This window comes from Centroberyx affinis, unplaced genomic scaffold (assembly GCF_046629955.1).
Source record: "Centroberyx affinis isolate AG114_WGS23_722 - 3 ecotype Tasmania unplaced genomic scaffold, CSIRO-AGI_Caff_v1 ptg000233l_1, whole genome shotgun sequence".
Lineage (NCBI taxonomy): Eukaryota > Metazoa > Chordata > Actinopteri > Beryciformes > Berycidae > Centroberyx > Centroberyx affinis.
The window spans coordinates 66,262-92,988 of NW_027278918.1; the positions used below are offsets into that span (position 1 = coordinate 66,262).

General features: G+C 39.7%; 2 protein-coding genes across 2 annotated transcripts in view; both read left to right on the forward strand.

Moving 5' to 3' along the window:
• The window catches only part of usp28 (ubiquitin specific peptidase 28), a 38,389-nt gene extending 30,625 nt beyond the window's left edge, over positions 1-7,764 (forward strand). The window contains exons 22-27 of the mRNA XM_071542893.1: positions 1,589-1,767; positions 3,009-3,087; positions 4,041-4,120; positions 4,934-5,057; positions 6,684-6,882; positions 7,589-7,764. Of these exons, the coding sequence (XP_071398994.1) occupies positions 1,589-1,767; positions 3,009-3,087; positions 4,041-4,120; positions 4,934-5,057; positions 6,684-6,882; positions 7,589-7,764 (837 nt within the window). The remainder of the gene's footprint in view (positions 1-1,588; positions 1,768-3,008; positions 3,088-4,040; positions 4,121-4,933; positions 5,058-6,683; positions 6,883-7,588) is intronic.
• Positions 7,765-11,932: 4,168 nt separating this feature from the next.
• On the forward strand, positions 11,933-22,488 carry orai2 (ORAI calcium release-activated calcium modulator 2). Its single transcript, XM_071542930.1, has 3 exons — positions 11,933-12,263; positions 18,049-18,287; positions 19,709-22,488. Exons 2-3 carry the CDS (start codon positions 18,054-18,056, stop codon positions 20,312-20,314), a joined length of 840 nt encoding a protein of 279 aa, XP_071399031.1. The 5' UTR covers positions 11,933-12,263; positions 18,049-18,053; the 3' UTR covers positions 20,315-22,488.
• Positions 22,489-26,727: the final 4,239 nt, after the last annotated feature.

The following is a 26,727-nucleotide window of genomic DNA, read 5'->3' on the forward strand; positions in this document are numbered from 1 at the left end:
TCCCACAAGCAATTTGAATTGTAGAGGAATGAGAAATGGAAAGAGCAGTCTTCCAATGAAACTGCAGTGAAACTAGTGGCAGCAGCAGAATCAGTTGATCTATAACGGCAGTTCAACAAGAACCTAATGAAAACCCTACAGTCTCAGCACATGGAGAGTCGTCCCGAAAGTCCTGAAATATATACAGTCATTTGCATTACATATTTAGGAAACTGATGAATTGTTAACAACATGGAGTGTTCAAATTTGTTTCAAAGGACACGTCTTTTTTCCACTTACTGATGCTTGTGCACAGCTCCATCCACTGCTTCACCAAACAGTGAGATTATGAATTTCAAGATAAACCTGGTCTACAGCAGTCTCATGCATACATGTTGTCATTTTATTACCTGTCAACAGTCATGTCATGCATGCAGTCCACAGTAGGGAGCTGACAGTTATATATCTGAGAATATCATGTTCTTAAATTACTTCAATTGTATTAATAAAACGGTTGCTGGCAGAGACGGTTGATGTTGCCCCCAACTTGGGTGAGTTACATAGTAACTAATAACATAGTTCTGCTGTTGCGTAAACCTGACAATATGATTGGCGGATTTTCTTTATGATATGCACACAACGATGTGTTGATTGGCCTCTTTCGCTGATGCTACTTTATCAGAGCTGCTGTCTTTATGGATTTTCCCATTCAAAACTGATAAGAGTGCACTGTCAATTCAATTCAATTCAAATGAGCTTTATTGGCATTAAATACAACATTATCTGTTGCCAAAGCAAAACAGTGATAATCAAGAAAAAGTAGCAATAATAACAACAAAGATAATTGAACAATAGAAAGTTGCAATTATTCAATCACACAAAAGGAAAAAATGGAAAATATTTAGGTCAGTTCTCCTTTCACAGCATGTTATATAAACAGCAGCTAGTGTGGCACACTCACGTTTTTCTCCAAGGATATAATGGAGTTTTTTGTCAGGAGGAAGTTTTTCAAAATTACACATATTTTGGAGTTTGGAGAAATATTTCTCTCTCACATTTTCATACCTGGTGCAGTTCAGAAGGAAGTGCAGCTCTGTCTCCACCTCTGCCTGAGCAGAGTGAACACAGCCGCTCCTCTCTGGGTTGCCAGGTCTGCCTGTCTATCCTCTCTGGGTTGCCAGGTCTGCCTGTCTGTCCTCTCTGGGTTGCCAGGTCTGCCTGTCTGTCCTCTCTGGGTTGCCAGGTCTGCCGGTGTCGGCCAGTTTCTACGGCTGTGTTCACTGAGTCTGTATCTGGTCGAGGTTTTCCTCAGTTTAGGATCAGACACACTGGTCAGGTAATCTGCCAATGTGTATTGTCTGTTTAGGGCCGAATATGTTTCTAATTTACTTTGAGATTTTGTTACTTTTTTCCAATATGATTGATACCTTTCTTTTTTGTTTATCCATAATTTGGTTGGCCCGAATTAACTGAGGTCTGTCCTGGGACGGTGCAGTGAGCCCCAGGACCAGCTGGCAGAGCGGACTCCTCCCTCCGCTCAGCTCCTGGCACTGTCTCTATATATAACACTGTCTCTGGTTGGGTCTCACTCAACAATATCCTCCCGCAGGCTTTCCACGAGGAGTACTCTCGCCTACACGAGCTCTCCCAGGAGAAGGTCACGCCCCAGGAGGACGCGCGCCTCCAGCATGCCCTGGTCTACTTCTTCCAGAACAAGGCGCCCAACCGCGTCATCGAGAGGACCCTGCTGGAGCAGTTCACCGACCGCAACCTCAGCTTCGACGAAAGGTGCAGACGGAGAGCAAAACGCTGGCCAGTCGACACTCGAAAACCCCCTTTCTCTGAAATTGTTCCGTTTACCTCTGGGCCCAGTTTTCAGAACGTTTAATCTGGATCAGAATGCAGATTCCCTAATCCCCTTTGTTTGCAATCTAGGATCAGATTTATCGAGTGTTTCTGATCCAGATACCACAGAATCCAGATTTGAAGTCTTGAGCGAGACCTCTATCTGTCCATCCATCTGTTGGATAAATAATGTTACATGTTAAAAAAACAACTGAAAAAATGGATGCTGAGTAAGTTAGTATAGTGAAACATCTTTTCTAGGACAGTTCTAAGTTTGGACTGGTTTCTGAACTTGTGTGGTTTTTTATTATTTTCATGATTGTATAATATTGATGTTTTTATTAGGTGTTTTAGTGTATATATGGGATATTAGTAGCATATACATGTCACTCCCTTTTCCTGCCTGCCTCCTAGCCTAGACCTCAGGACTGCAATGGAAATAAGTCATGTGACTTTATTACGATATCCTGATGAATTTTAGTACTGTATGTACATTTGTATATTGTATTTTAATTCAGTGGTTCTCAACCTGGGGTTCGGGGACCACCAGGGGTCCTTCAGTAGGTTCCAGGGAGATGTTAAATTTCACCATTAGGCTACTTAATTTACAAGAAGTTACAATTAGAGAATGTAGAAGAAAAGACTATTTTCACCATAGTTTCAGTTATCTCTTTACCTACAGTACAGATAGTGACAGAATTCTGGACAAAATCATATCTAACAATAAAAAATATTGTCAGATTTGGGTCTGAGAGACAAAATCTCATCAAATTGAGGTCCGTGGCTCTAATGTGGACTAAATTAGGGGTCCTGGATATGAAAAAGGTTGAGAATCACTGTTTTAATTTATCGAATAAAGTCAATCAGTCAATGTTGTGAGGCCAAAAAGACATGAAGGGACTAGATGAAACAGTGTAATGTTTATTACTTATCTACACAAGTATACAATGCTTAAGAATTTTAAAGACAAAATTCGGTCTCATTAGATGGCAAAAATAAAGAGCATGTTCACAAGAGCATGTCATTAAATCAGAATCATGGCATGCAGGTCAAGAGCAGAGACCTGGATGCAGAGTGGTGTGGATGCTGCTGTATCAGTCGCCCACGTGAACTATCACTATCACTAAGCATCGGCTGCAAGCAGGTTTCATAGCATCCGATCTCTCCCCATGTCCCGCCTGCAGGGCCATCAGCATCATGAGGGAAGCCCGAGCCAAGCTGCGCCTCATCAAGCCAGAGGATATGGACATGGATGAGTACCTGGTATAGTGTCTTGGTTTTCAGTCAACTTATTTCTAGGGATGCACCGTTCATATTTTTCAGGGGTTTTTTTTCGGCTGATCATGTAAAAGTGCACAGCAAGCATTAACAGTAAAAATGTCAATCTAGCGCTGTGTTAACAGGACATTGCTGCCTAACCATGTGGAAATAAATCTGTTTTTAAACAAACAGTTTAAAACAAAAAAGTTTTAAACAAAAGGTTTTCATTCAATTCAATTCAATTCAACTGTTTCTAATCATACAGAACATCTGAAATTAATATTTTTGAGGTAACACTTTACAATAAGGGTCACTAAGTTAAGGGTTAGTTAATGCTTATTAAGCATTAACTAACCCTTAATTAAAAGTTAACTAATGTGTCTGGTAATCATTTACTAATGGTGTTCATGTTAACTAAGGTATTAATTTATACATTATTTAATAGTCATCTTTCTAAACTATTAAAGTATAAATTAATACCTTAGTTAACATGAACACCATTAGTAAATTACACATTAGTTAACTGTTAATTAAGCATTAACTATCCCTTATTAAGCATTAACTAACCCTTAACTTAGTGACCCTTATTGTAAAGTGTTACCATTTTTGATGTGTCAATATTTATTTTCTTTCAAAAATAGCAAATGAATTCAATAATCAAACTGTTGAGAAAGGAGAACAGATGCACCTATTCTCTATTAAAAATATACAAGTCTGTATTCAATGCATATCAAATGGCACATGAGCATAAATAATGAATGTAGTCCTATATTGTGATCAGTCAGTTGAAATGACTTCTATCAGCCGATGGATCGGTGCACCCCTACTTACTTTTACAATATTCATTCAAGGCTTCTTTACCGTTACTGCTGCTGGATACATTTGAATTGAGCTGAACAGTTGCACCAAAAAATCAAATGAAATGATTCTTTCTGCTCATGTCTCCCCTCTCACAGCAGTGGCATGAGGACTACAGGCTGTTCAGGACAGTGTTTGTGTACCTGCTGACTGGGCTGGAGCAATACCAGCATGGGAAGTAGGTGTTTTGTCCGTTCACCACTACAGTACCTGACCAGCATATCTGTGTGTGTGTGTGTGTGTGTGTGTGTGTGTGTGTGTGTGTGTTTCTGTGTGTATCTTACATGTCGATATGACTGTTTGAGACTATGATTCAATCTCCATCTGTTCGTTTGTTATTGTCACCACTGATCCAGGGCATCTGCAGGAGTCAGAAAGCCAGATTTAAGACTTTTTTCTTTTTTTTGTAATATATACAACATATAACAACATATAACAACATATAACATATACGGTACATACATATCTGGGGATCATGTAATATGGCCAAAGCTCCCCATGGCCACCAATCTAGACACACCATGGGATTGACATGTCATGACCAAAAGAACTGATCTAATTCCCCCAAACAAATACCATAACATATACACATATACACATATACAGTACATACGCACACCCACATACATCCACACAGATAATGTAATACATAATAATACACACACTCATGCTTACATACACACAGACCCACACACAATTTAAGACTTTTTAAGACCTTTGAAGTCAAGACCAAAATAAAGAAACCATGCTGTCGAAACTCATTGAACATAGTTAATGGAAGTTCTGAAACTGTAAATGGGCAGAATAAGAAAAAGGACACCGGGAAATTCATAAAGGACATGAAGTACAATTTGTCTATTAAAGCAGATACGATGAAAAAACAAAACAATAGGTGCCATATTTGTTACCGATTGGCCCAGAATGGGACTGCATCGTGTTTGGGGGATAACGTGCTTACCATTGCCTTGATGTTGTCATGATGGTGCTGCAGAGTGCGGGAGGCGCTGAACTACCTGGCCCACGCCTACCAGACCAACGCCGCCCTGCTGAGGGACGGAGAGAAGCGCGGCGTGGAGCAGTCGCTTATTGCACTTTACAGGAGGAAATGCCTCACGGTGAGTAAGGACTTATGATGAAGACGCTCCACCACTTAGCCCCAGTTAGACTATCAAACAAACATTTTGAAAGTTAAGTCTATTTTCTTTGTTTTTGGTCGTACCAAGACTGTCAAAGTGCTCTACGTTCTTGAATTAGAGCAAAAAAATAAGGAACCCTTGGGTGTTGATCCTAGAATAAACTACTGTAAGAAACAACCATCATAGCAAAGTGTTAACTTATTTCTTCTCAAAAGATTATTAGTTATGTAATTAATGTCATATGAAAAAAAAAACAACATTATTATTATTTTAGGAAAGTTACAGTTAATTAAATGATGTATTGTATTTGTGACTTTGAACATCATGTTACCTTAGGAAGAGCAGTATTTAGGGTCACAGAGCACATGAGGAAATCTGTGTCTGCTGCATCTGTGTCTGTCTCCTTTAAAATGACTGACAGAGTGCCCCTACCCCCCCTGATAGTGTGTGATACTTTCAATTAGGACCCATGGCAAACATGAACTCAATAAATAGTTCCATCTATCAAAACTGCATAGGCGGAATTGGGTGCTTTTGATACATTGGTATTTTTAAAAAGCACTAATTAAAACAGAAACAGAAAACAATGATATGAAGTCATTAGGAACAAACTGACTGACAAAGTCATGAAAAAGTGGAATGATAGAATAAAGCACCTGTGAGATATGACAAAAAGTATAGCTCTGGGTATCCCAGTCGGTGGGTGTTTTCTGTTTACATGCAGGGCAAATGTCGTTCTTAGGTTCTTACTCAACTAACCCGGTTTTCAGTCAACGCATGTAAAATTAAGGCGAGGCATAACTGGTGAAAATGCACATTTTGGCTGGATTGGTCAATTTTGAGATATTGTAATATTTAGCAGTGGTGGAAGAAGTACTCAGATCTTTTACTTAAGTAAAAGTAGAAATACCACAGTATAAAAATACTCTGTTACAAGTAAAAGTCCTGCATTCAAAATGTTACTTAAGTAAAAGTACAAAAGTATTAGCATCAAAATGTACTTAAAGCAACAAAAGTAAAAGTACTCATTATGCAGAATGGCCCATTTCAGAATAATACAGTATATATTATATTATTGAATTATAATTATTGATGCATTAATGTGTAAGCATCACTTTAATGTTGCAGCTGGAAAAGGTGGGGCTGATTTCCACTACTTTACTGCTGGGTAGCTTACAGTAATCTATAATAATACATCACAATTTATTAGTTGATTATATTTTGTATTAATAATCTGAATCTGCAAAGTAACTAGTAACTTAAGTTATCAAATAAAGGTAGTGGAGTAAAAAGTACAATATTTCCCTCTGAAATGTAGTGGAGTAGAAGTATAAAGTGGCATAAAATGGTAATACTCAAGTAAAGTACAAGTACCTCAAAATTGTACTTAAGTACAGTATTCGAGTAAATGTACTTAGTTACTTTCCACCTCTGATATTTTGCTGCTATAACTACTATAGTTACATACAATCTACAAAACGACCATCAACAACAACAACTACAAATAGTTACTTTACTTTACCAGCTGAGTCAAGTACAAAAGGGAACGCCCGGTGACACTTGCTTTTGCCCTCCTCCCCCTCCCCCCGGCTCCCGCCCACCCAGGCGCTGAACGAGAGCGCGTCGCGGCTGTTCGGCGGCAGCGAGGAAAGCGAGGTGGAGGAGGGCGTCGCCATCATGAACGAGGCCGTCATCCCCTGCCTCCACCTGATGACCCGCGACCCGGCTCTAGCCCAGGAAGACCGCGACGTCATGGAGAGCGTGCGCAGCCACTGGTGCTCCTGCCTGGGTCAGGATATGGATGGTAAGATCGGTTGAATTATTGTCAGCCTTATTTCCCATATCATCCATGTCTTACACCATTGGGTATAAATGACCTTCCGCCCTCTTTTTCAGTGGCCCAGGTTCAAGCAGATTTCCCATTCATTTTGTCCACAGACATTTCAGAAGATCCTGATGTAGAGTTTACGCTTTAGACTAGTGATGGGACGATGTGCTTATCTCACGATACGATACCCGATATGGGGTTCACGATTTGACCATGATACGATGTAATAAAAGTTCAATGACAAAGGACTTCACAGAGTCCTTTGAGAGACGTCCTAAAACTAGAAGGGCACTCAGAGAGCACATACCTCCGCCAAGGCCAATAGTCCAGTCTGCTATGATATGCAAATTTTGTGAGTCGGATCCGGATCTGCTCCAAAATGTAATGGGTTCTTCCTTGGCCCATGCTACACCCTTCCACAAAGTTTCATGAAAATCAGGCCAGTAGTTTTTCCATAATCCTGCTAACACAAAATGTAATGGGTTCTTCCTTGGCCCATGCGACACCCTTCCACGAAGTTTCATGAAAATCGGGCCAGTAGTTTTTCCGTAATCCTGCTAACAGACAAACAGACAAACGGCACCGAAAACATAACCTCCTTGGCGGAGGTAACTATTATACAATAAATTGAAAAAAACAATTTCCACTGCTCCCATTGTCATAGTCCTTCCCCTCTGTTCAGACTCATTGCAGGTGAAGCTAGGCGAGTTCCTGCCCAGGGTGCTGGACTGTTCGGCCGAAATGGTGGTGCTCAAAGACCCGCCCAAGGTCCACGTCAACTTCCCCCACGACCTGTGCAGCCGCCTGGCCGCCGTCATGGAGTCCATCCACGGCACCTCCATAGTGATTGTTAAGTGAAGTCCCGGACGGGGGGGGGGGGGTCATGATCATTTGCTAGCCGAACCGCCGACAACCTCCCTTAACCGTGCGTTCAGACTTGGAGCAACTTGGTTGACGGGGTCGCTGTGTTCTGACCGATTGTGGGTGATGCGAGAAGCTTTGGTTGCATCTATCTGATTGCTTCAACAGTTTCAAACAGGCAAATCATGAATTTTTCGCTGCTTTGGTGTTGCCTTTCATAACGCTACGTTTTGATGCGTTAACATAGCTAATGCTAAGTAGCTAAAGCTAATTTGGTAGCATCAATCGAAAATTAAAGAGCAACTAAACCCCCAAACTCAAATCTGTGTAACGCCTGACATCTAATGGCAGAGGTGGAAAGTAACTAAGTACATTTACTCGAATACTGTACTTAAGTACAATTTTGAGGTACTTGTACTTTACTTGAGTATTACCATTTTATGCTACTTCCACTACATTTTAGAGGGAAATATTGTACTTTTTACTCCACTACCTTTATTTGATAACTTAAGTTACTAGTTACTTTGCAGATTCAGATTATTAATACAAAATCGAATCAACTAATAAATTGTGATGTATTATTATAGATTACTATAAGCTACCCAGCAGTATATAAAGTAGTGGAAATCAGCCCCACCTTTTCCAGCTGCAACATCAAAGTGATGCTTACACATTAATGCATCAATAATTATAATTCAATAATATAATATATACTGTATTATTCTGAAATGGGCCATTCTGCATAATGAGTACTTTTACTTTTGTTGCTTTAAGTACATTTTGATGCTAATACTTTTGTACTTTTACTTAAGTAACATTTTGAATGCAGGACTTTTACTTGTAACAGAGTATTTTTATACTGTGGTATTTCTACTTTTACTTAAGTAAGAGATCTGAGTACTTCTTCCACCACTGTCTAATGGTAAAAAGCATGCTAATGAAACTACCATCTGCTGTTGGCTGATCTTTAGTGCCAGTTGATGTCACCCTCTATGTCCACACATCAGACAAGTTCCCTGGTTGGTCAGCTCTATAGGAAATGAATGGATTTCTAGGACTTGATTGTGTTGCTCACAGTCTGAATGCACGCTTGTACAGCGCTGCCAAAACACTAGATTTGTGCAGCACAGCAACAGATACTGTCTAATAGCGTTTTTTTTTTTTTGTATATTTGTTTTATATTACTTTTTAATGTGCCTTTAATGTGCCAGACTTGGGGGAAATTCTACCTGTAGGTGAAGCTCAGAAACATATCTATATGGGGTATTAACTACTATACATAAAAATATTAGTGCCAGGGTGTTCTGTAAACCACGCAAAATCATTGTGAGGAATGAAATATGACAGCGAGAGGTGAGTATTTATATGGTGTCACAGATGCAACACAGTATGAATGGATGAATCCTATGAATGAGGATTTGCAGGCCAGCTCCATGGAGATTTAGCCTGGAGATTTCTGGCTGCTGAACAAAAACTGTATTTTGCCACTCATTTCACTCTGCTTTTTCACTTATAGTCTGTGATAATGCTCAATAAACTTTTTAAAATGCTTTCCGTCTATCCCTTTATTTACTGTCTTTACTTGTGGCTATGTTTTGCTCCAATGCACTCATCTGTGTATTAGGGTCAAAGATATGAGATGTCTATTTTGGTGTCCGAACCATATTATAATAAAAGATCATTTCATTATCTGTTCAAGCAATATTACATGACTCAACTGTCCTGTAGTTATATGTACTCATATGAAAATTTATGATGAGAAATTCAGTTCAAAGAAGCTATAAAACACATAAACACTTAACATGTCAAAATGTTTCGTAAAATAAAATTGCAAACGTGGCAAAAATATTTTAGAATATTTTTAAGTATGAAACTAATTTCATACTTATGTGTGAAAGACTTGGAATTTTGGAGCAATATAGCTTTCTGTAGCCATGTAACAGGAAATTGCTTTAGTGCGTGTCATAAATCTTGATATGTTGTCCTTTTCAGTGAATGGTCCACTATGGTACAAAATCATGTGTCATACTGGATTAAGGGTAACACTTTTCAATAAGGGTCACTAAGTTAAGGGTTAGTTAATGCTTAATAAGCATTAACTAACCCTTAATTAACAGTTAACTAATGTGTCTGGTAATCATTTACTAATGGTGTTCATGTTAACTAAGGTATTAATTTATACACCATTTAATAGTCATCTTTATAAACTATTAAATAATGTATAAATTAATACCTTAGTTAACATGAACACCATTAGTAAATTACACATTAGGTAACTGTTAATTAAGGGTTAGTTAATGCTTATTAAGCATTAAGTAACCCTTATTAAGCATTAACTAACCCTTAGTAAGCATAAACTAAACCCTTAACTTAGTGACCCTTATTGTAAAGTGTTACCGGATTAAGTATAAAGACACATGACATTTTGTTTTATTTCAAAATTGCATATTTAATGTAAAAGATGAAATAAAAAAGTTGAAGGTCAAGGTTAACATATTCTACTCTAGACCATCCCAAATCAGTCCTCCGAATAACGCTTTAATTACAATGTCAAAAAAAAAAAAAATGGGTGTAAAGCTTCTTCTTCTGGATACTGCTTTCGAATGCGGACAGCAACACAGCTGGGAATGACCATGTGCCTTTTGAGCTGACAAAGGAGCAGTACCCCAGGTGTCTGCAGCGTCTGGTGGAGACAAGAAAGACAGGCCGAGAGGGGGGACAAGAGATTACTGTTATGGATTACTATTATGTATTCATTTCTAATAGTGAAACATTTGTTGCACTCACATCCAATGGCCCGTGGTCAAATTTAGAGTCATCTGTTACATAAAGTGTGGTATGCATACCAGTTCAAAGCCTGTGTGTGGGGTCATGCAACACACTTCACTGGGCACTTCAAGGAGTCTGCATTTCCCTTCAACCTTCAAGGGAGAGTGTAAAAATAAATAACAAATTCTATTGACAAGTCACATTTTTACATCCTGAACCTCATTTTCCGAAAAAAAAAAAAAAAAAAAATACAATCAAAATAATACACCTATTAATGTGCGTCCCGAAACTCTTCCCTACTGCTCATTTCCTCCCTCACCGCCACTCCTTTCCTACCCAGAAGTAAGAAGATGATGGCAGTTACAGATGAAGTGGCCCTATCACACCCAATCATATAGCCAATAGCAGGGCTTGTCAATTTAAAGTGCCATATATAGGCCTGGCCAGGTTCGTTTCTAATGAGTAATATCAAATACAATATACATAACATCCATCATGGCATGTACAGCTTGTGAGAAAATCAGAAGACATGAAGACATACATAGGTTAGCCTAGTAATCCTAAAACCAATTAGGTGTGCAGCCAGTAATGAAAATGGATGGAACCCTAATATGTAGCCTATTCATGGGTAGATTCTCAATACATGCTCCATCTCTTTGGCCTTGTTATTAGCAAGGTTAGATTGCTAGTGTGACATAATTAGGACTGGATGGGGATGTGCCAATCAAGCAGGACCTCATGCCCCAAAATTCCTGAGAAAATGGTCTGATGAGCTAAATTAGCTGTAATTTAAAATAGCTGTTTTATTCATCATTTGGTGGACGCGTTAATATGACAAAGCCAACTTCCTCACTGAATATGACAGGAATCTCTGTTCGCAGTTCTATTTAATTAATTCGCTTATTATTTTGACCAAATTTTATATTCACAGATCCACATTCTTAAGCAAAAAGCCAAACTTTCCAGAGCTGACTGCATATATCAAATAATACATTTCTTCAATATCCGAATGTACAAACAAAAAAGCTGTTAAAACGTATAGCCACTTTAAGCTTTACAAGATATTTATTTAATTATTTCCTTTCTTTATTTTTGTCTTTATTATTAACCTTTAAATCCCCTGCCGTGTTTGTAATTGTGTGATTGTGATCAAGTTGTATACACAAATGTTGAGAACTTGTTGATATTGTTGTTGTATGTATACTTGTTGTAATAAAGTAGTAAAAAAATAAATAAAAAAAAGCCAACTTCCCATTGTAAGTGGAGATGCTTTGCTGTTGACATTGTCATCAAACAAAACCAAAAAATCACATCAAAAGGGAAAAGGGCGGAACGCTTTTGGTTCTCATCGGCTTCCGTAGATCCCTGGTCCAAACATATCTTCCTGTGAAGGTACCATGCTACATATCGTTGGGGAACGCCCGGGTCCGCAGGTCCCTCGCAGTGGGGAAATATCAGCCCTTACCGATCACAGCCACACCGACTAAAACTGAGATTTCTCTACAGACCCTGCTAAGGGCCCTAAACAGGGACTGACTGCTGGACTAGAACGGAGAGAATGTTGACAGCAGCAACGTAAGGGCGGAAGTTGCTGAACAAAAACCAAAACACTTCGAGTCTAGCAGACTAGTCAAGTGTTGCAAGGCTTTTGTCGGCTTGGTGCAGCTTTCCTTGAAGACCTCCAGGGAAGTTGTATGCATTAACTCCAACGGCGCTTTGGCTGTCAGGTAAGATACAATATAAGTAGGTAGTAGTGGCGAGCAAGCATGATTAGAAACCGTGTTAATTAGCTAGCTACGAGAGTCGGTGCGTGATAATGGCTGGACTCCTGGGGGAAGTCGCGCGTTTATTTCTGTTCGTGCTGCGTGAGACTGTGAGGAGGGAATATTGCATTCATTTACTACACATAAATGTTTGACGTTAATAATGACAATTTTCTCTTCCGGATTCAAAATAACTGACGCACGGTGGCAGGCTAGCTACCTGTTAGCTAACAGACGGCTAACATAACATCTCCGTACCGGTGTGTTCTGACTCTATCGGGGCTTGTCAAAAGATGCACTCAGCCTAGCCTCGACATAGAAATGAATAACGTTGCAAGAGGGAACGCCACGACCATAGAGATATAACACATGTCAACGTGTCATATCTCGTGTTATTTCCTATAACGTGTTATATATCTCTATGGCCACGACAAACTCAACTGACGGCAGTTATCAAATGAGGGCCCGGGGCTTTAAAATGCTCAGTTGTGATGACGTAGAGAAGGATATAGCCAAATTTTAAAAGCGAGGTGAACTTGGTTTTATATTCGATATTGTTTTTTCCCGTTTCTAACCGTAATAGCTTCATTTGGAAATGTCCTGGACAGAATAAGTATTCATGGAGCATCATTTATCAACATTTCAGGCTTTTATTTTGTAATGGCTCCCTGGTATTTCAACCTATCAACATCAGACTACCAGTTACTTCTCATCTGTTTTTAAGCTCATTATGAAGTTTTCGCAACCCTTTGTTTTCCAGGAAACATTTATAAATGTAATGTAAGTATTCATAGAGCATCATTTATCAACATTTCAGGCTTTTGCTTTGTATATGTTCTTCCTCTCACAGCATATTACATATACAAATATACATATACATATAAAACCAGTCTTTCCGCGCCAATCTTAAATACATCCATAATTGTCTCGTGCAGTATTTCCTGTTCAGGGCGTTCATGTTCTACTGCTCAACAACATGCCTCTTCATGTAGGACAAGTGGGCATGTCTTTCCCTTCGGTCCTGCTTCCAGTGCAACATAATGTGAGCGTGCACCATCTGTAATAATAATAATAAACTTTAATTGTATAGCACCTTTCATACAAAAAATGCAGCTCAAAGTGCTTTACAACAAAGAAATTGCATGCGCCAAGTGCTTCACATAAAACTTGATAATAATAGCGAAAATAAGATAAAGATGAGAATAGAATACATAGAATGCATCTTCACATGACATTAGACATAGAATGAGCATAAAAACCAGGGATAGAATGCACAAATTTTAATGTAAAATAAGATGGAGAATAAAAGTAAAAAATGTAAAATGTAAAAATAAAGTAAAATGCTGTGTGCAGATCCAATTTAGTTGATCAGTGCACAATCCTGCAGGGTCATTCTGTGTCAACTCAACCAGAGCTCCCCGGCTCAGATTTTGGATTTTGATTTTTTTTTGTATAAGTAAAAATAATATAAAAATTGGAAATGTATCTTTTTCCTTCATTACTACACAAACTGAAGTTTTTTGTTATCAATTTCATGAGAGGAAGTGTCATTTTTGACCCTCGAAATTATTATTATGTTTTTATATATTATATATATTATTACTTTTTTTTTTTTTTTTTATGAAGGAAAAAGATACATTTCCAATTTTTATATTATTTTTTAGGCCTACTTCAGAACCTCTTCTTTATGGACACAAAAGACTAGCTTCCTACCATGACAGCTGGTTTTTGACCTGTCAAATTTGACTACTTCATTCTGGAGCTATATTCACTGGTCATTATCAAAGAGAATACACCACCCGGGTTCTTGAAAATGCATAGACACCAAGATATTTTTTATTTTAAACCAGTAAGTAAAAGGATATTGAGGGATCTTTGATACTTTTGGAGTGATTCATATTTCAACTTTCAAAGAAAATCACTTGCTCATGTGTTTTTTTTCTGTTTTCCGGCTACTGCTATAGGCACACATCACAAAATCAAGTGCTGAAACTGCCAGAATCTTGTAGTCTACCTACAAGTCTCTCTGGAAAATTAAAATGGTGGAGCCGCTACCTCTCTCAATTTTAGACCCCTAAACTTGCTCCAAATCATAGGCGAAAATTGTCGTGTTGACACCCCGCTCTACAAACTGGGGGAAACTCAGTAAATAATGATCAGTGAGCTTTAATATTTGGGCTTTCTTCATCATTTATGTATATCTTCTGCCAGAAAAAAATGATCAAAATCAAAAATTTGAGCCAGGGAGCTCTGGTTGAGTTGACACGGAATTACCATCATGATGTGTTACAGCAGTGGTTCTCAACATGGGGTCACTGCACATTTTAGAGTGGCCTTTTATTGTGACCAGCCCAAGGCACACCTGTGCAATAATCATGCTGTTTAATCAGCATCTTGATATGCCATTTAAAGAAATTTGTGAACAAAATTTGAGAGAAATAAGCCTTTTGTGTGCATAGAAAAAGTCTTAGATCTTTTATTTAAACTCATGAAAAATGGGAGCAAAAACAAAAGTGTTGCGTTTATATTTTTGTTCAGTATACAATGCAGATAGTCATACATTTCTGGACAAAATCATATCAAACAATAAAAATATTCTCAGATTTGGGTCCGAGAGACAAAATCAAATGGGGGTCCGTGGCCCTAATTTGGACTAAATTAGGTCCTTAATATGAAAAAGTTTGAGAATCACTGTGTTGCAGGATTTATGTAATGGGCTGTCAAGGATCTTAGTGCCACCTCTGTGTATTTTCATGGAGGATGTGGTGAAACCCAGAAAGAGAATGTCAAACCTCACGTTAACGATAACTGCAAAAGTAGGCCTGGGGCAGTTGATCAGTGCAAAACAAAATGTTGAGCAATCCTGTAACACATCATGATGTGTGGCAGGATTTATGTAATGGGCTGTCTTGTCTGTGACTCACTATTAGGATCTGTGTGGGTCTATCAATCCTATTAGAGATGAGTAATGTAAAAAAAAAAAAAAAAAATGCATATAAAGGGCTATTGTGTCGTAGTTCGGCCATCTCAGTGCAGCTGTGTATTATCATGGAGGATGTGGTGAAACCCACAAAGAGAATGTCAAACCTCACGTGACATTACTAAGAAAAACAAAATTATTGAGGGCAATGACATTTCAAAATAAAACTTGAAAAATTAAGTGGGTTGTGAAAGTGCTATACAAGTAAATTTAATTAAATAGAAAAACTAGGATCATCCTCGTTTGAAATGTGTGACATGTATGTTTATGAATTGTGTCAGGTATGTATTATGACTGTAACAACTAGGCTAATATCTGCTCAAATATTTACATTATTACAAAACCACTGAGACAGGGACATTGACGTTTCCATGATTATTTAAGCATTGTTTAGGCTAGTTGTTCAATATTAACAATCATAATTACTGGAATTATTAGGATCATGAATCAAATTGCATCAGTGACAGATTTACACAATATAAATGGCAATAATGTTTCAAATTCGCACTTCCAGTGTGTAGTACTACAGCATAGGCATTATAATGAAGATCATATTCCAGATTCAGATCATATTTCAAACTGCCTGTGGTGACAGAAGTTGTGAAAATGCTGCTGGACTGCATTTTGACTGTGTAATGCGGCCAATCTTGAATATTACATGCCTCGTTAGGGCTAGGCTCACTCAAAACCTTTTCTGAATTCTTAGGATCCACAGGTACTTGCACCACACAGGTGATCCACCAAGCAGTCTGCATTTTAATAAAATCCCAACTTGGAAAAGGTCTTGAGTGATGCTGTATGAGGTACAGGGGTGCAGGAGCAAATCTTTTGCCCTGCTGCAAATTTTGACACGTGAATATGACCATTCAAACTGAACAGCTATATTCATAGCAGCAGCTTCACTTCATATTGACTTTGAATAAGTACATCAGCTTTGTGTATTGACACAAGAATCTTTCACTGACCTCTGTCACCTCTCGCTGTTATTGTTAACACTGAAAAAGTACAGAGGTACCATTTTTGTTAAAACATTTTTGTAAAAAAAATGTCAATACCTAAAGAAAACAAGCACAGATCCTGTACAGACTCACGGCGCGTGTTCAATTCTATGCACTGAAGCACTGCGACACGCTTAAATGACCTAATTTCACTAACGTTACTTAAATACCACAAGGTATTCTTTCTGTGGACTCTGTGGATTGACTACAATGCTGCTGGTCTGTGCATCTCCACATGACAAACATGACGTGATGCACACATCAGAGTAGGGCTGCAACTAACTATTTTCATTGTCGATTAATCTGTCGATTATTTTCTCTCTTAATCGATTAGTTGTTTGGTCTATAAAATGTCAGAAAATGGTGAAAAATGTGGATCAGTGTTTCCCAAAGCCCAAGATGACGTCCTCAAATGTCTTGTTTTGTCCACAACCCAAAGATATTCAGTTTACTGTCATAGAGGAGGAAAGAAAGCAGAAAATATTCACATTTAAGAAGCTGGAATCAGAGAATTTTGACTTATTTTTCTTAAAAAATTACTCAAACCGATTAATCGATTATCAAAATAGTTGGCGATTCATTTAATAGTTGACAACTAATTGATTAATCGATTAATCGTTCCAGTTCTACATCAGAGATCGATTTAGATCAGTTTATATACACTGACTAACTTTTGATTTTGTGCCTCTGTATGGGAGACACTGCATCTGACAGTCAAAGACGATCTCTAGAGGCCATCTGACAAAGCGCATCATCTCACTAAGTGACAGATGTCTGACTGACTGCCTGACCTGAATTTGCCTCGCGATGCCCTCGGCTGTGCTGTGCGAAAAACATTGACATTGTTTTCTATTTTTTCTCAAGCGATTTTAGAAATTAAAGTGTCGTTTTGTGAAAAAAGACACAAGGGCGGCATGCCATTTTAGGGGGATCAGCGTTCCTAGTTGCCCGTGTGAGAGAGGGAGAGAAAGTAGACCCTCTTCGTGACTTTATTTATGAAAAGAGACGAGCGACAAATCTAGCGACTTTTTGCGAGCATCTGTGAAGATGCGATGTGTTCCCATTTCAAATGCAGTAGCCAGCCATTGACTCAACTGTGCTTGCTGTGGCAGCAGTGAGACAGACAGCAGTGACAATACAAGCACTGCCCCTTTTTTTTCATTTGTAGTGACATTGGAAAAAAGGCGAAAAAGAAGCATTTGGACGTTTTTTTACTAAAGGATTTGAAAAGATTCTTATGGCTCATGTTGTTTAGTAGGCTAGTAACTGGGATTTCCAATCTGTACCCTGCGGTATTGTTTTGGTCTCGAAATTGAGGTACCAAATAGGGCTGGGCAATATATCGATATTATATCGATATTGTGATATGAGACTAGATATCGTCTTAGATTTTGGATATCGTGATATGGCATAAGTGTCTTTTCCTGGTTTTAAAGGCTGCATTACAGTAAAGTGATGTAATTTTCTGACTGTACCAAACTATTGTTCTCTTATTTGCCTTTACCCACTTAGTCATTATATCCACATTACTGATGATTATTTATCAAAAATCTCATTGTGTAAATATTTTGTGAAAGCACCAATAGACATCCCTACAATATTGTCGCAATATCGATATCGAGGTATTTGGTCAAAAATATTGTGATATTTGATCTTGTCCATATCGCCCAGCCCTAATACCAAAGTCTAAATTTTGTCATCCAGTGAAGTCACCAGTATTAGTGAACTGATCAACAATGAATTTCCTAACCCTCTCCTACCTGCCAACTAGTTGCCATGAGCAGTGAGCTGAACGTGCCCATGGGTTCCCCGACCCCGGGGGGAGGCTCGGAACAGGTGCCAGACGACGGGGGGATGGACTACAGGGACTGGGTGCGGCGCAGCTACCTGGAGCTGGTCAGCTCCAACCACCACTCGGTGCAGGCCCTGTCCTGGAGGAAGCTCTACCTGAGCCGGGCCAAGCTGAAGGCTTCCAGCAGGACCTCAGCGCTCCTCTCTGGCTTTGCAATGGTGAGTTGTATTCACCCACATGGCAAGCTCCACAGCGGTCCTTAAGTCTGAAAAAGTCTTGCATTTCTAAATTTAATGCCTTAGATTAATACAGAGCGGAGTTAACACAATTTGAAAAACCTGTTGGACTTAATGTCCCTAAACATTTAATTTACTGGTGTCCTCATCTATAGTTTCAGAAATTTCATTACCTACGCTCAATCAAAAATAGGATGGTTTTGTCCAATTTTTGTTTCTTTATTTTGTAGAGCTGCAACGATTAATCGGTTAATCGATTAGTTGTCAACTATTAAATTAATCGCCAACTATTTTGATAATCGATTAATCGGTTTGAGTAATTTTTTAAGAAAAATACGTCAAAATTCTCTGATTCCAGCTTCTTAAATGTGAATATTTTCTGGTTCCTTTACTCCTCTATGATAGTAAACTGAATATCTTTGGGTTGTGGACAAAACTAGTCATTTGAGGACATCATTTTGGGCTTTGGGAAACACTGATCGACACTTTTCACCATTTTCTGACATTTTATAGACCAAACAACTAATCGATTAATCGAGAAAATAATCGACAGATTAATCGACAATGAAAAGAATCGTTAGTTGCAGCCCTATTATTTTGTTAAATTGGTCTTCAATCCAATTCTTAAAAAGTCTTAAATTTGGCTTTCTGAAACCTGCAGATACCAACAAACGGCTTGGCAGAATGAAGCATTGTAATTACCGAAATAAAAATGTCATTTTACATTTTAGCTGCACCCAGTTTTCCCAGTGAAATATCCTTTGACTTTTTGAGAGAATTTCCCAAAAGTGCAAGTTTGTTTTGCTGCTCCGGAGAACTTGGGGACATTTTCCAAGTAGGAAGCAGGAGAAATCCCTCCCTCACTCCCAGACTGCTAAAAATAGCCTGTGATCCTGGCTGAGGAACAGCGGTGATATTTCTGACTCCGTGCCTCTCATGACTCTCTTTACTGTCATAGTTAGCATGGCAAAGGCTTTCCCCCCATGATGGTAATTGAGCAAACTCATCGTTATCAGTCTGAAAGCCCTCTCCGGACGGCGGGGGAAGGGGGCGGGGGGTAATTTCATGTTGCCCATGCACACTGATAAATTCGCAGTCATTCAGACGATAAAATAATAAAATGTTTAAAGGGTCCGTAGTAACCCACGGATACGCCACGCAACATCACCCACAGAATAGCAAAACAGGAAAAACAAGTTCCACTGCTGGTTACCAGAAAAGCTGGAGAAAATCACTGGAATGTTCGTTCCAGATGGCATAAAATCCCTGGTGTCCTGAGGTAATAATTACCCATCACCAGACCTCTGGTAACGCTAAAACTGTCCGGACAGGGCTCAACAGGGATTTGGGAGAAGTAATTGGATGTTGTACAGTATAAATCCTGACGTCGGTCTCTTCCATAGGTAGCTATGGTGGAGGTGCAGCTGGAGATGCAGTACAGCTACCCTCGCGTGCTCCTCATCGCCTTCAGCGTGTGCACCACGGTGCTGGTGGCCGTGCACCTGTTCGCCCTGCTGATCAGCACCTGCATCCTGCCCAACGTGGAGGCGGTCAGCAACATCCACAACCTCAACTCGGTCAGCGAGTCGCCCCACGAGCGGATGCACCACTACATCGAGCTGGCCTGGGGCTTCTCCACGGCCTTGGGCATCCTGCTGTTCCTGGCGGAGGTGGTGCTCCTGTGCTGGATCAAATTCCTGCCCGTGGACGCGGGAGGGGCCAACCAGGTGGCCCTGGCGGCCGCCGAGCTGGCGCTGGCCTCCATGAACTGCACCAAGGTGGCGAAGCGTCCGACGACCACGCCGCCGCCCGGGTACAGCGGCTGGCAAGCGGCGCTGGCCTCCACCATCATCATGGTGCCGGTGGGGGTGATCTTCGTGGTGTTCACCATCCACTTCTATCGCTCCCTGGTGCGCCACAAGACGGAGCGGCACCACCAGGAGATCGAGGAACTGCACAAGATCAAGGTGCAACTGGACGGCCACGAGAGAGGCCTGCAGGCCGTGTGACGGGCCCCGTTCGACGGGACCGGCCGACCGGGAGCTTTAAGGACTTCCCTTTGTACCCTATATTTATCAAGCCCTCTTTCTTCTTGGACATTTGTTCTGGTCATTGTTAATGCCTTGCTTGGACTCTTAGGCAGCGGGCTTAAAAGCTCCACACTTTACAGTACAGAAGGTCAATAAGATTCAGACTGCTAATTTATTGTTGCGGTAAGGATGTGTTACAGGATTTATGTACTGGACTGTCTTATCTGTGACTTAGATCTAGGATTCGTGTTGGTCTATCAATCCTATTAGAGATGAATAATGTAAAAAAGAGTTTACAGATAAAGGGCTATTGTGTTGTAGTTCTGCCAATCTTAGTGCCACCTCTGTGTATTTTCATGGAGGGTTTGGTGAAACCCAGAAAGAGAATGCCAAACTTTACCTTTTGTGCTTAACCTGCTTCTCAGTCATATCAGGGTCATATTTCAGATAAAACTGAGCGTGTTGTTTTTAGCTTGCCAGACTCTTTTGCGTTCACACTGCTAGCAACTTGGTTGACGGGTCACTCTATTCTGAGCAACTGTGGGCGGCGCGAGAAGCTCTGACTGCATCTATGTAGTGGTCTGGTGTGGCTACAACGTTTTGAACAGGCAAATGATGTATTTGTCGCTGTTTTGGTCTTGCCTTTGAGGAGTTAACATAGCTAGCTAGCATTAATCGAAAAAAAAAAAAATCTATAAAATTACTTCAGTGCTTACCATCAACCTCAAAGATGAATGCAACTCCAAGCATCATTTTTGAGACGTTTGTTCCTGTAGTCTTTGAAATAAAAGTTGTAGAGAAGTGGGAAGCTTTGAATGGCTGGAATCAACGTCAAATAAACTCTGGGGCTGGATTCACCAATGTGTTCTTAAGATCTTAAGATAGATCTTAAGAAATGACATAAGAGGAAAATTTAGGAAGTTCTTAAGAAGGCTCTTAAGTGCAATTCCTCAATATTTTCTTAGTAACAGTCTCATTTCTTACGAATTTCTTTAATTTTCCTACTTAAGAACTTCTCAGAATAGAGCCTGAATTAATTCTGGTTAATACACTTTAGGCTTACTGCCATTGAGGCTAGGAGACAAGGCTAGGAGGCTAGGAGACAAGGCTAGGAGGCAACCCAAAGTGCTTCCATCTACAAAACAATTGGGGAAAAACCTATTTAGAGCAACTAGAGCAAAGATTTAAACATTGGTTGCTGTTGGTAACTGTAAAATTTGCAGCTTATTTCCAACAGACATGAGACAGAGGCCTACCTGGCCCTACACCAAATAAAGCTTTACAATAAATGTTCATCTTAATGTTAGGTGTAGGGGAACCTATGAAGACTTTGAACTATAACCTACTTGTCTAAAATGTGTTTAAATATATGATATTAGAGGCTTACCTTTTCACTGTAGGAGTTTTAAGACAGGTGAAGGGCCGTCTTAAAGTTAAGAAAAAAATCAAGAACAAATTTGAGAACTTTCATTTCAAGAATACCATTTATTCCTAAGTTTTTTCTTAGGAAGAAACATAAGAAGAAAGTTAAGAAAATATATAAGAACTGTTTTTGAGAAAAGCATTTTTTCCTTTTTTTTTTTTTTTCTTAAGACTAAAGTTAAGAAAAAAATGGCACTTGAGAAGATTTTTTTTTCTTAAGAGGGTTCTGTGAATCCGGCCCCTGACTGGCTGATGATCAGTTCAGCCTTGGCCAACTTTTCTCAGCCGACTTGTTGACCATCCACTAGGCTTGGGCGATGTCGATTTTATATGGCGACACTGTCCCGGCAAAATATCGTTATGTACGAAATTATCACAATATACTTTTTTTTTTTTTTTTTTTCATATCACGGCAAATCTCGTGATATTCGATTATACCGAATGTCCGCCCAAACCCACCGTCCACACATCAGCAGAGTTTCCTTGGTCGCTCAGTTGTAGGAAATGGAAGGACTTGCACTGAATTGATCACGTTGCTCGCGGCGAGGACAAACCGTACAGTTTACACAACCATGTGCCAGTGTGTTCGGTGCCTCCAGGAAATAGCCAGCAGCAAAACGCTGACAAATTCTGCCTGTGGCGGGTCGATTGTCTGTACACTACCGGCCACTTCGGCAGGTAATGAACTATCATTGTCATTGTGAGGTGTTGCTGATAAAATGGTGAACGTGGCTGATGATTTTTTTTTTTGTTGCACCAGCTTCTGTGACCGGTGGAGAAAGAAAGTGAGATTCCCGGAGTGCGGAACACATTATCCTTTTCGAAGGGGAAAACAATGACATTGCATTTTTTTTTGGTCCATAATCCCACACAAGCCTTAAAACTCTTTATTTGTTATTTCCTGCCTTCAAAAAGCGATGTGTTTTTCTTGTCTGGTGCTTTCGTTTCAGTCTAATTGATCGTCTACTTTCAGTCTACTGATAGACGCTTGTTGCTGTATGTATTTAAGTCGGTGTATATCAGTGGTTCTCAACGTGGGGTCCGGGGACCACCGGGGGTCCTCGAGGGGATTCCAGGGGGTCCCCAGCAAATTGATGAATTGTTAAGCTTCACCATTATTTCATTGCAAAGAAGTTAACGCAATGTAGAAGAATGACTATTTTGATCATAGTTTCACTGTTATCTCTCTACCTACTTTGCAGATAGTCATGGAATTCTGGACAAAATCATAGCTATCAATAAAAAATATTGTCAGATTTGGGTAAGAGAGACAAAATCTCATCAAATGGGGGTCTGTGGCTCTAATGTGGACTAAATTAGGGGTCCTAGATATGAAAAAGGTTGAGAATCACTGGTGTATATGACACAACATGCCAGCGTTTTGCTTTCAGATCATACCAATAAATAGAGAAAGATAATTTGGACCCCCACATTGATTTAGAGGAAAGTAGTACAGTAGTCCATATCGGAAGAACAATTTAATATCTCCCCAAATGCCTTTTTTTAATATGGTGTTACCTTTTCATTGATGAAGATTACAGTGAAACCAGTCATCAATAATTCTGCATACTGATGCTTCTAAAAGTATGGAGATAAGACATCAATGTGTTGCTGTCCAAATATTTAAGCTCACTGCATATTTAATTCTGCCTCACAGTGAAGTTTCCCTCGCTTGTAAAGGCGATAATACATAAGCAAATATTTTGCTTGGAATATTTCCAAATATAGAATCTGTATCCCGTCGAGCTTGATCAGTGGCAAACTTTGCCGAAAGAGTTTAAGCATCACTCAGTCAGATGAAGGCCCAAAGGGAGCTTCATCAAAATAAAGAAGAAGAAGAAGAAAATGAGGGTGTAAATGAGACAAGTTACCGAATATATTGTTGTAATAGAATGAGCATGGCCTTCTTAAGTCCAAATGATTTAATAAATATTTGAGACCTGTGAGTTTGGTTAGTGGTTTTAAGTGCTGGGAAAATCAACACAGACAGCGTTGGCAGTTCCTTGGACTCGGTCTGGATGTTTTTTTTTCAAAGTGGAAAATGGAAGAAACTGTCATAACATTCCAAATACGATGACGACTGACCAAAGCGGTGCCCGGTTCTTTTCGCGGTTCTCAGACGAGACAAAAGTGCACTTGTAGTTTAGTTCTGCAATGAGTGTCGGGGGGGGGGGGGGGGGTGGGGGGAGGTTGTTACCATAAAATATCTCGTGTTGTCATATGTGTCCGTGGATCGTGTGCTTTTTGAATTATCGATACACCGGCCGATTCTGTTGTAACCTGAAAAATCACAGCCTGCAACAAACTGCAAAAATAAAATACAGTTTTAAAATCGCATGATAGTTTCTCCTCTGTGCCTGCAGCCAGTCGCTGGATAGGCTTCCCGCATTGTCACACAGATTTAAATACTCTGTAGATATAATATACAGGGTTCCTACGCAGGTCTGGAAAAGTATTAAAAATGGATTTGATCATTTCCAGGTCTTGAATAGTTTGGGAATTTGAAAAAAATGTCTGGAAAAAGTATGGAAAATGTTGCGGTTCAGGTCCGATACACACATAATTCTAGCTTTTATGTTGTTGTAGAGCCACTTTGAGTCCACAGTTTTTGTTGATGTGAAGAATAATGTTCAGATAGAGGGACGCTCTTATTACCCAGCCGTTGTCAGCATGCATTATATCAAATACCCACCAAAATCAAATCCAGGCAAGAACGTAGGGTCTGGGAAAAACATGGAATTTGAAAATGGAAACCGTGTAGGAACCCTGCCAATCATCTCACATATTCTGATATTTGTGGCTGTGAAGAACAATCTTCATCTATACAGTGATATGACCTAGTTAGCAGGGGCAAGATGTCTATCTGCGTAAATCATATTGAACACCAGACAAAATCTTCAAAACAAATCAAGGTCTGGAAAAAGTATGGAATTTTTGAATTGAAAATATGTAGGAACCCATATGTAGGAATCAAATATTGTTCTTTCAGGTGACTTTACCTAACATTTCCCTGCGTTTCAGCTGAATTAGCCCACCGATCTTTTCAAGACAGTTACATGATAAATAAACCAGCGATGATCTAATCCATTTTTCCCTGTTTCGCAGCCACACTTCACCCACAGAGCTGCCATCCTGCCAGGAGGCATTCAAACGCAGGCTTGCTGTGTTGTCGCTAAGTGTTCTCAACACACTGATGGCAGCCTGAATTTTAAAGGCTTACTCTGTGCCAAACCAGAAATGAAGTTATTCTCCTTTTGCAAAGACTAATTATCGCAGTCGCTTTGCACAATAATTATGACATGGGCCTGTTTACTGTAGTGAAGCAGCCTGGGGGCTATGAGGATTAGTTTGATAGATAAATAGAACAAACTTTATTGATCCCCTTAGGGAAATTGGGCTGTCACAGCAGCAAGTAACAATAGGATACATCAAAGAAGAATACATTATTAATAAGAACAGAGCAAACGTACACAACCGACAGTTCCAACACTCACACATTCAGTCATTCATTCATTGTCTTTACCCGCTTATTCCTATTCAGGGTCACAGGGGGCTGGAACCTATCCCAGCATGCATTGGGTGGAAGGTAGGGAAACACCCTGGACAGGTTACACTCAATGAAAATGTGCCAAAAAGTCTGGATCAGCAGCAGCAGTATAGGCGGCAGCAGAACCTACTGAGACGGAAAGACTGAGATTTGTGCATTATGAAAAAGGTGGGGAATTAAGAGAAATTTTGAAAATATCAATATAAATGCAATATATAACAATGAGTACCAAGTGACAATTTCAAGTAAGAGATGACCTCCAGTTGGCGATCATAAGACAAGCAACCACCAATACAAAGAAAAAGTAATTTATGCTTTTATTCCTTAAAAGAGCATCATAATTGACATCAGTTTCAATCAATCAATCCTTTCATAATCCATTATAACTCAAATCACTAATGTTCATAAACTTTACAATTATAAAGAAACCTTTTGCATCCTCCAAGTCCTTGTGAAATTTGTACTGCAAATTAGAGCTTTAAAAATAAGAATGCCTAGACTTCCACCAGTTGTAAACAAGATTACTTATTTCAAGTAGACTTGAAATAATTCCAACTGATTTCCTGTGTCAACAAGTATTGTAGCAAATGCTTCAAGCCTTGTCCACTTAGATTCATCAGCTTTAGGTACATCAAAAAAAAAAAAAAAAAGATGCTTATAGAACAAAAGCTACTTCACCCAAGTGCATCGATAATATCCCCTGTGTATTGTATTGAAGGTTGCTGCATCGCCACAGTGAAGTTGCTCAAGTTTGCAGATGACACCACCTTATATATAGGGCCTCATTAGAGACAATGGTGAGTCTATCTACTGCAAAGAGATCTTTGTGTGCCAACAACAACCTCGAGCTTTACTTGAGTTTAGCTCTCTCAAGATGGTGGAAATAAGGATCGGCTTGATGAGGAAAAGCCCGCTGGCTCTTTTCACCGCTCGGCGCTTGTGAAACAGAGACGATCAGCCTCTCCACGCCATTCTGCAGCGGAGAAAGAACTGCTTCTAGTCCAAAAAGTCTGATTTTGTATTGGTTTTATTGGAGAGAGGTAAGTTAGCTAGAAAATTGTGTCCCTCTGTAAAAGGCACTGTCCGTGAAATGACACCGTTCTGTCCCAGTTGGACGATTAGGTCCCAGCATAGGCGGGTTATGAGACACAGGGCCCCTGGGCACAGATACCTACAAAGCCCCCTTTTCTTGGCATTTTTGCCTTTATTAGACAGTCTACAGTGAAGGGAGACAGGAAAGATTGGGGAGAGAGAGAGGGGGGTGACGTGCGACAAAGGTCCCAGACCGGATTCAAGTCTCAGCAGAACGCTCCATGGGACACTTGTGAGAAAGGAGAAAACTGTACTTTTATCAGGGTGACAAGGACTGCACCATCTGTATGTCATCATAGGCCAAATCCTAAATGGCGTGAAGAGTACTGGT

Coding starts and splice junctions, on each gene's coding strand:
- orai2 (XM_071542930.1), top strand. CDS start 18,054: ATGAGCAGTGAGCTGAACGTGCCCATGGGTTCCCCGACCCCGGGGGGA. Junction 18,288..19,708: donor TCCTCTCTGGCTTTGCAATG/GTGAGTTGTATT, acceptor TCTCTTCCATAG/GTAGCTATGGTGGAGGTGCA.